The sequence below is a fragment of the Neoarius graeffei genome, chromosome 24, assembly GCF_027579695.1.
Source record: "Neoarius graeffei isolate fNeoGra1 chromosome 24, fNeoGra1.pri, whole genome shotgun sequence".
Taxonomy (NCBI): Eukaryota; Metazoa; Chordata; class Actinopteri; order Siluriformes; family Ariidae; genus Neoarius; species Neoarius graeffei.
The window spans coordinates 8,247,347-8,257,051 of record NC_083592.1 but is presented as its reverse complement, the minus strand read 5'-3'; the positions used below and the strand labels follow the sequence as shown (position 1 = coordinate 8,257,051).

Below are 9,705 nucleotides of genomic sequence, written 5' to 3'. Positions count from 1 at the left end.
CTCTGTTGGTGTTTAGTGTTCGATTTGCAAAGGGTTATAAAAATTAAATTCTTGTGCACGCACACATTTTCTGTTTTTCTTTCTTTTTTTTTTTTGTTTTGTTTGTAAAACCAGAAAGTAACAAGATGGTAAGTGATGCATGGGAGAACATTTGCTTCCAGAAAAAATTGTAAAAAAAAAAGAAAATATTGTGAAAAGAAGAAACTGCAGTTTCTCCTTTTATCACTGTCGCCTCACAGCAAGAAGGTGTTTGGTTCGAACCTGACGGTCGACTGGGGCCTTTCTGTATGGAGTTTACATGTTCTCCCGTGTTACAGCTCCTCTTTTTGTAATTTGCAAAGGAAATGTGATATTTTACAGAGTTGCCATGGTGATGTGATCAGCTGATGTCACGTGTTTTTTGGGGGGGGTTCGATTATTTTGCTTTTTCTTGGAAAAATAGGAAACTGAAATCTGTTATTTACTTCCGCATGTGATCTCAGAGAGTGTGTGTGTGTGTGTGTGTGTGTGTGTGTGTGTGGAGGGGGGAGCTTATTAACTAGGTCAGTAGGTGGAGATTTTGGTGACCTCATCCAGAATTTTGCAGAATGTATGCATCTTTATTGTTTTACTTTATCTGTGATGAGTTACTGAAACTATTTACCCTTTTACAGTCACACACACTCTGCAGTACCAACACACTGCTGTCAGAGGAATAAATCTCCCAGAATTCACTGCTGTTGGTCTGGTGGATGGAGAGCAGTTTGTGTTCTATGACCCCATCATCAAGGAGGCGATCCCAAAGACAGAGTGGATACAGAACATCAGCGCTGATGATCCACTTTACTGGAAGAGAGAGACAGAACGTATGCAGGATGAAGATTACAGACTCTCAGTCAGATTGGGTCTCATAATGGAGTGTTTTAATCAGACTCAAGGTGAGAGTGAAACACACTCAGTTTTTATAACTAGTGTACACACACCACACACACACACACACACACACACACAATGGCAGTTTAATAAGCTGGTGAAACAGCTCTGTGTAATAAACCTGTTAAAGTAACACAGAAATACAGTTTCCTTTCTGACTTCATCTCAGGATTTATTGTGAATCCACAAACGAGCACAGAACAATACTGATGTGCAAAATAACGTTCTGTATTCTCAGTAGTGCACAGTGGTTCTGTAACATCGATTAAACAGCAGCAGGTCATTATATCATCAGAGTCACAAACCCTTGGGCTTTGTCTCAAACCGCAGACTCTCACACTAAAGAGCTTCTCTCTACACTTTTAATGTTTTTTCTATTTAGGCAAACTACTGAGTGCCCATTATACAGTTTGGGTCACAGATTAAAACGATCCGAATGTGTTTTTACTTTACACACAGAGCTGTGAATCCATGCAGTGTAGAAGGACACAAAACACACATTATTAAATATTCTTTTACCGACAATAACATTGTTCTACTACAAAGGACAAAATGTAAAAAGGACGAGTAGAAAAACGCAGTGTAGCAGTTTGAATAGAGAGTGTAGAAGGAAAGTCAACTCATCTGATCTCACCTCATTACGTGTGTGTGCGCGCGCGCGTGTGTGCAGGAATTCATACACTCCAGAGGACATACAGCTGTGAGCTTGATGATGACAGCACCACTAAAGGATATGATCTGTACGGTTATGATGGAGAAGATTTCATGAGTCTGGATCTGAAAACTGGAACCTGGACTGAAGCGAAACCTCAAGCTGGAATCTTTATAAAGAAGTGGGATCCTACAGACGCTAAAGCTAAACACTGGAAGAGCTACCTGGAGGATGACTGTGTTGATTGGTTAAAGAAGTTTGTGTCTTACGGCAGAGAGACTCTGGAGAGGAAAGGTAAAGTGTGTGATCTGCTCTGTTACTGTAACTGCAGCTGTTCAACAAACACGCATCTTATTACACACACATTGTGCATATACTAATAACACACTCCTTCCCTACAACACACACACACAGAGATAGTGCACTATGGCAGTTTTTTATGCCAAAAATAAAAATCCAAACCCTAGTTCCCATTTCTTACGTACTCAGAGGCAATTAAGATGGCAGCGCACATAGTTGCTGCGGCTTATGCTTTCCTTTGTTGGTTTACTTTTGTATGTTTGCGTGTACATATTGTTTTGTTTGGTATGATGTCTACACACTGTGCGGAATATAAATACAGTTGGAAAGATCTCCTCAAGCTCGGCATTAATTGCCACGAACAGAGCGTCTCTTCGGACTTTCTCCGTTGTCATAACATTCCTCCAGAAATCGCGAGGCGCCCCGGCTCCCCATGGATCACCATCCCGGCGAGTAGACGGAGAAGGCAGCATTGGGAGAGGAAGCAGAAGCGGGGCTGCAGAGCTGGTGTGTTAGTAAGACTGCGGAGACAACCCCATAAACCAACGCTCCCCAGCATTTTCCTCACCAACGCCAGGTCTCTTGTTAACAAAATAGATGAACTGAGGCTTCAGGTTGCAGTAGAAAAAAGCATTAAGGACAGCTGCGTCCTGCTGATCATAGAAACTTGGCTTCACTCACTCATCACGGATGCGGCTATACAGCTAGAAGGATATACAGCGCAACGTCATGACAGGACGAGTGACTCCGGTAAGAGCAAAGGAGGAGGAATGTGCGTGTATATCAATAATAGCTGGTGCACAAACACAGTATCAATAGATCGTCACTGTTCTCCGGATTTGGAGTACTTGACAATTAAATGTCGGCCCATCTACCTTCCTAGGGAGTTTAACGTTGTCCTGATCACAGCTGTTTATATACCACCTGATGCAAATGCTAACGTAGCCCTGGGACTTTTAAATAACATTAGTAGTCAACAGAGCAGATATCCTGATGCAGTGTTTGTCATTGCAGGCGACTTTAACCATGCAAATTTGAAAGTAGTGCTCCCAAAGTTCTACCAGCATGTTAAATGTGCGACCAGAGGGCTAAATATGCTTGACAAGATCTATTCTAACATCAAGAAGGGCTATAGAGTCAGGCCATTACCACACCTAGCCCAATCCGATCATCTGTCACTGCTTGTGGTTCCAGCATATATCCCACTGAGGAGGAAAAATAACATCATTACAAGAACTGTCAAAACATGGCCTGAGGGAGCCACTCAGCTGTTGCAGGACTGTTTTGACACAACCTGTTGGGACATTTTTGAACATCCAGACCTGGAAGTGTTTACTGACAGTGTGTTGTTACATCAAGCATTGTGTAGAGACTGTTACAGTAGATAAACACATACGGGTCTATCCTAAACAGAAGCCCTGGATGACTAAAGAGGTGAAGCAGCTGCTGAACGAAAGGGATACTGTCTTCAGATCAGGTGATGCGGCTCTGTACAGTGCAGCACGCTCCAGACTTAAGAGTGGCATCTGTAAGGCCAAGTCTGATTATAGGAGGAGGATTGAATACCACCTGGATAGCAACAATAGCAGGCAGGTGTAGCAGGGAATCCAGTAGATTACCAACTACAAGACCAAAGCTGGGGGTGCTGAAGGGGATGTTTCGCTGGCAGAAGATCTGAATCACTTCACTCGTTTTGAGGCAAAACCATCAGAGGAAGTAATGCAACACCCCACAGCTGATAACAACAACGTCTTTGTGGTGGAGGAGCATGAGGTGAGGAACATGCTACGGGCTATCAACCCACGAAAGGCACCCGGACCCGATGGCATCTGCGGGCGAGTGCTAAAGGACTGTGCAGACCAGCTGGCGGGGGTCTTTACCAAGATTTTCAACCAGTCACTCTCCCAGTTCACCGTACCGTCATGTCTAAAGTCTTCCACCATAGTCCCTCTGCCTAAAAAGTCAAACATCACCTCCTTCAATGACTATCGGCCAGTAGCACTCACTCCTGTGATTATGAAATGCTTTGAAAAACTGGTCCGGAAGCACATCTTGTCATTCATCCCCCCCCCCCCCCCCCCCCCACACACACACACACACACTTTTGACCCACACCAGTTTGCTTATAGGGGGAACAGGGCCACTGAGGATGCGGTAGCCACAGCTCTCCATGCTGCGTTGTCACATCTGGAGCAGCAGGGGAGTTATGCTCGGCTGCTCTTCATAGACTTTAGCTCTGCTTTTAATACCATTCTCCCCAACAGACTGGTGGACAAACTAACAGGCATTGGCATACCATACTTCACCTGTCTTTGGATTAAGAACTTTTTAACAGAGCGCACACAGCGAGTGCGTGTAGGTCATCACACCTCCAGGGCCCTCAGCCTCAGCACTGGCTCGCCGCAGGGCTGTGTGTTAAGTCCTCTGCTGTACACACTCTACACCCATGACTGCTCCCCTGCCTATCTCAGTAACACCATAGTGAAATTTGCTGATGACATCACAGTAGTTGGACTTATCTCAAGGGGGGATGAGTCCGCCTACAGAGATGAAGTGGAGCGTTTGGTGGGGTGGTGTGGAGCCAATAACCTGCTCCTAAACATAGCCAAGACCAAGGAGCTGGTCGTGGATTTTAGGAGGAGGAGAACTGCCATCCAGCCACTGGTGATTGAGGGGGTCTGTGTGGAGAGGGTGTCTGATTTCCGCTTTCTGGGAGTCAACATCAAGGAGGACCTGACCTGGGGCGTCAACACCACTGGGCTAGTAAAGAAGGCACAGCAGAGACTTTATTTCCTCAGAGTACTCAGGAAAAATAACATCTGTCAGAGGCTGCTTGTGTCCTTCTACCGCTGCTCAGTGGAGAGTATACTAACATACTGCCTCTGTGTGTGGTTCCCAGGCTGCACTGAAGCATAGAGGAAAGAGCTCCAGGGGGTCATAAAGGCAGCACAGAACATCGTCGGCTGCCCTCTTCCCTCTCTGGAAGACCTGTACAGCACCCGCTGCCTAAAAAAGGCCAATTCCATTCTGAGAGACATATCACATCCAGGCCACAACCTGTTTGAACTGCTGCCATCCGGCAGGAGATACAGGTCCATGAAAATCAGGACAAACAGACTGAAAAATAGCTTTTATCCAGCAGCTATTACTGCACTAAATTATGCTATTAAAGTATAGTTTTATATTTACAGCATGAATGTGGAAGTGTACGGCTGTGATATGTGTGGGTGGGTGAGGTTTGAGTAGTATGTACTTGTGTGTGTGAGAGGTTTTGAGTATTCTTTTAATATCTTTTAAGTTTCTCGTCTTTATTTTAATTATTTATTGCTTTACCAAACAAGGACTGCTTAATTTCGTTGTACTTGTTACAATGACAAAAGATATTCTACAACACACACACACACAGTGCACTATGGCAGTTTTTTATGCCAAAAATAAAAATCCAAACCCTAGTTCCCATTTTTTTTCCCATATGTGTGCACAAAGATGGTACCACAATGAAATGACAGAATTCCATTTTGCATTTAAATTTTCCATTTAAGCATTCAACATTAGTGTCAAAATTAACTATAAATTAAAAATCAAAACATTTAAAGAATTAACTCATGGCCTTTCTGGACTTACAGTTGTGTTCAAATAAATAGCAGTGCATTAAAAAATGTGAATAAAGTGAAATATTTTGAATAGCCTTTATTTCCACATTTCAAATATCGTGGAAACATTACACATTCAAATCCCAATCAATTCCAGGAAGGAAAGAAAAGGATCTGTACAAAAAAAATAGCAGTGTTGACGTTTTTGTCTTCAAACTGAACTAATATTTAGTTGCATAAACATTTGTTTTTGATAACTGCTGCACTTCTGCATTGCATTGAATCAACCAACATCTGGCGCCTATCAGCAGGTATTTCAGCTCAGGTTGAACGAACTACATGCCACAGTTCCTGTGAATTTTTGGGTTTTGCTTCAGAAACTGCATTTTTAATGGCACCCCACAGGTTTTCAGTGGGGTTGAGGTCTGGGGATTGAGCTGCCACTCCATTACCTCAATCCGTTTTGTCTGGAACCAAGATGTTATTCGTTTATTCGTGTGTTTGGGGTCGTTGTCTTGTTGAAACACCCATTTCAGGGGCATTTCCTCTTCGGCATACAGCAACATAATCTCTTCAAGTATTGTGATGTATTCAGACTGATCCATGATCCCTGGTATACGATCAATAGGTCCAACACCGTAGTGTGAAAAACCTCTCCATACCATGATTTTTGCGCCACCGTGCTTCAGTGTACTGTGGCTTGAATTCAGAACCCGGGGTTTGTCTGACGTGCTGTCGATGACCACTCGACCTGAAAAGAACAGTTTTACTCTCATCAGTCCACAGGATGTTACGCCATTTCTCTTTGGGCCAGTCGATGTGTTCTTTAGCAAATTTTAACTAATTCTATACATGGTGTTTTTTCAACAATGATGCTTTACAGGAGCTTCTTGCTGATAGCTGAGCTTCGATCAAACGTCTTCTGACTGTAACAGCACTTACAGGTCATTTTAGATCATCTTTGATCTTCTGGAGGTGATGATTGGCTGATTCTGTGCAATTCTGACTGTTCAATCCGTTTTAACAGTAGTTGCTTGTTTTCTTCTGCATGTTTCAGATTTTTGTTGCAACTTTAAAGCATTTGAGAATTTTCGCTGAGGATCCTATAATTTGCTGCACTTTGTACGTTTCCCCCTCTCCAATCAGCTTTTTAATCAAATTACATTGTTCCTCCAATCAGTGTCTGGAACGGCCCATTTTACTGAGCAATTCAGAACGAAATGTATTTTATCACAGCGTGTGAAACATTTACTTCCCTTCTTCCTTAATAAAGGACAATTAATGGCCTTTTATTATAATTATTAAACTCCACACTGCTATTATTTTGAACAGTGAATTCTATGAATGAGTCAGTTACTCAGAATAAGCAGCGTGCATGTCATAACGGTTGGGTCTGTTTTTCTGTTACACTATTACATCTACAAGGAAATGATTTGCCAGGCAGAAATATCAGTATTACTAATAACAGTGGTTCGTCAGGTTACTGATGTTGTCCTGCTATTTTTTTTAAACACAAGTGTAACTATAATAACTAGACTGCATTTCCGCAGAGAAAATGCAGTGTGCTTGCTGAGCTGTAGCAAAACAGCTAGCATACTAGCATGCTAAAAGTTAACATGCTAACAACTAGCATGCTAACAGCTAGCATTCTAACATGCTAATGATTAACATGCTATTTGTTAAAATTCTAACACTGTTAATATGCTAACAGGCTAACATGCTAATGGCTAGTATGTTAACTTTTAGCATGCTAACATGCTGAGGGTGACATGCTAATATGCTAACAGTTAGCATGCTAATATGCTCAGGTGAACTTGCTAACAGCAAACGTGCGAACTCTGCATGTTACCATGCTAATCCTAACATGCTAATGGTGAACATGCTAACAACTCGCGAGCTAACAGCAGGCATGATATTGTAATGGGTAACATGCTAACAGCTAGCATGGTAACACATGAATGCTTATATGCTAATTGCTATTGTGTGTGTAAGTATTCTTAATAAAGTGGCCATTGAGTTGAAGTTGATTTGCTGTCAAAGTCTCAAATGAGCAGATCCTTGCCAAATGCATCACCTGTGGGGGAAGGGAGGAATGACTCAGTCAAGCTTCCATTGATTCGCGGCAAAATGGAGAAAAAATGGGCGGATGAAAGGCAAGAGAAAGCCGAGTGCGGGTCAGAACCGATATCGTGTGTGGTGGTGATTTGGCCTGAGGTGCCGTATGAAGTTTGGTGGATGTGTGGTGAAGTGTTACTGAGCAAAACTCCATTCATTTGAATGGGGCCAAAAATCAATGGAAGCCTATGGAGGTAAAAAGAGATGCGTGAAAACATGAGTGCAGGTCTCAGATGAGGGGATGGATCTGTGCGGGGACTTGGCCTGAGGCATCAAGTGAAGTTTCTTGAAGTTTGGTCACTTGGTTAAAAAAACTGATGGAGAGTGAAAGTTTTTCTCCTGAAACACCATTCATTTTCAATGGGGCCAAAAATCAATGCAAGCCTATGGAGGAAAAAGGGATGAGCAAAAAGAAAGGAAAAATGTGAGTGCAGGTCAGAACTGATTGCATGTATGTGTCAGGGGAGTTGGCCTGAAGTATCACATGAGGTTTGGTGCATCTGCGATGGAGCATGTCCGAGTAGGATGATTCGATTCATGAGCCCTATTCATTCTCTATGGGGGGGAAAAAAAACAAAAGAAAAATGACAAGAACAAGCGAACGGGCACATTGATCCAAAAGCTGTATACAAGCACGCTACATCACTTCGGGCTAGACGTCTCAGAGTTGGAACGGTGTCTCTATCTCGAACGCCCTAGGAGGAGCAGTGGATCCAAAACACGTGTCGGAATAAGGCAGAATAAGTAAACTTAAGAAGAACAATAGTGTGCTTGCCTTTGGCAAACACACAGCAGCCGAGCAAGCACACTGATAATCCTGACATTCTGCTGAAGTCATTAATTCCTGAGCAGGCTTTTAGGCAGGATTTTTTTTTAGGGAGTCTAACTTTTTTGCAGGTGTCACTGTATGTGGCGAGGTGTAGCGGCGCGTTGAGCGCCGCTGGCACGAGTGTTTTAGGGGGTTCCGGGGGTACTCCCCCGGAAAATTTTGAAATTTCTAATGCTCTCAAATGCTATTTCCTTCATTTTGACAGCAAATTTTGAGCAATACAGCCAAGTGTTTTTGCCTTTGTTACAACATTCTTGTATCAATAGTAAGGCTGGACTGGGGGGAGGCATGTGTGCATGGAAAAATTCAAGCCAGATTCATTTTAGGTAAAACAACTTTCTTTAATGTCTTAATGTAAACAAAATGGTTTCACTGCAACAGTCCACTGGCAACAATATGTTTACAACCGCCTGATGAATGAATATTATTATTAAAATGGGTATATTTCTGGGATTTTTTGAGCTGGAGTTGCATATTAAGCATGACAAATTAGCTATAAAGCTTTCTGATCGCAGAATACTACATAAATAAAGCTTGTTGTAGCTGTGTTTGTCTCAGTCAGTAGTGCACCTATTGCAATTGCATTACATGTGACAACCAACCCCGAACACAGTGTGACAACCAACCCCGGCTGACCAGTTTTGCTTTCAAAGCCGCTAGCGTCCAAAGATTTAGTATAACAAAGAAAAAAACACACAGGAAATATGGCTAAGTCTTCAAACATTATAATGGTATTCGTTTTTTCAATAGAAACCCATTAATTACAAAGCTAGAAGGTAAAAACCAAGGTACTAAAAATTTACATTTAGGTATGAAAAACCTTCAAATTGTTCTCACCTTTGAAATGCATGCAACACACAATAACTTTTCAGGTAGAATGACCCCAGTACTAATTCTAAACATTTCTATCTTGGTGGAATTGAGCAGCGCCCTATGGTGGCTGAGATATGACGAATGTGACAACCATAACTTGTGACAACCAACCCCGGTCATCCCTATTTATTCATGCAAGAAACCTGGCTGTCTAGTTATGGGATTGTGATAGTTTTTTGACATTCCAAGCCTATCAACAGTTACAGAAGAAAAAAAAAACTTACATGAGTTCTCTTCTGAAAGAAGTTGGAAATCGTTGTTTGCCTTCCTCTTTTCTTCATTTTCTTCCTGTCATGCCCAAAAAACTCAGAAAAATCTATCTTCTATCTTCCTTACCAAATATCCCACGTGTTCGTCCTTTTCACGTGCGTTCTTTGGAATCCCAGCATCCTTTAGAACGTGTCGTATTTGGTTATTGTTTAGCCTACTAG

General features: G+C 42.3%; 1 protein-coding gene across 3 annotated transcripts in view; it reads left to right on the top strand.

Moving 5' to 3' along the window:
• LOC132872864 (class I histocompatibility antigen, Gogo-B*0101 alpha chain-like) overlaps nucleotides 1-9,705 on the top strand; it is a 198,035-nt gene that overhangs the window by 182,423 nt on the left and 5,907 nt on the right. Inside the window, exons 4-5 of one of the 3 annotated variants that reach the window (XM_060907973.1) lie at nucleotides 654-917; nucleotides 1,583-1,858. The exons of the other annotated variants lie outside the window; for them this stretch is intronic. Of the exons in view, the coding sequence (XP_060763956.1) occupies nucleotides 654-917; nucleotides 1,583-1,858 (540 nt within the window). The remainder of the gene's footprint in view (nucleotides 1-653; nucleotides 918-1,582; nucleotides 1,859-9,705) is intronic. 3 annotated transcript variants of the gene reach the window in all.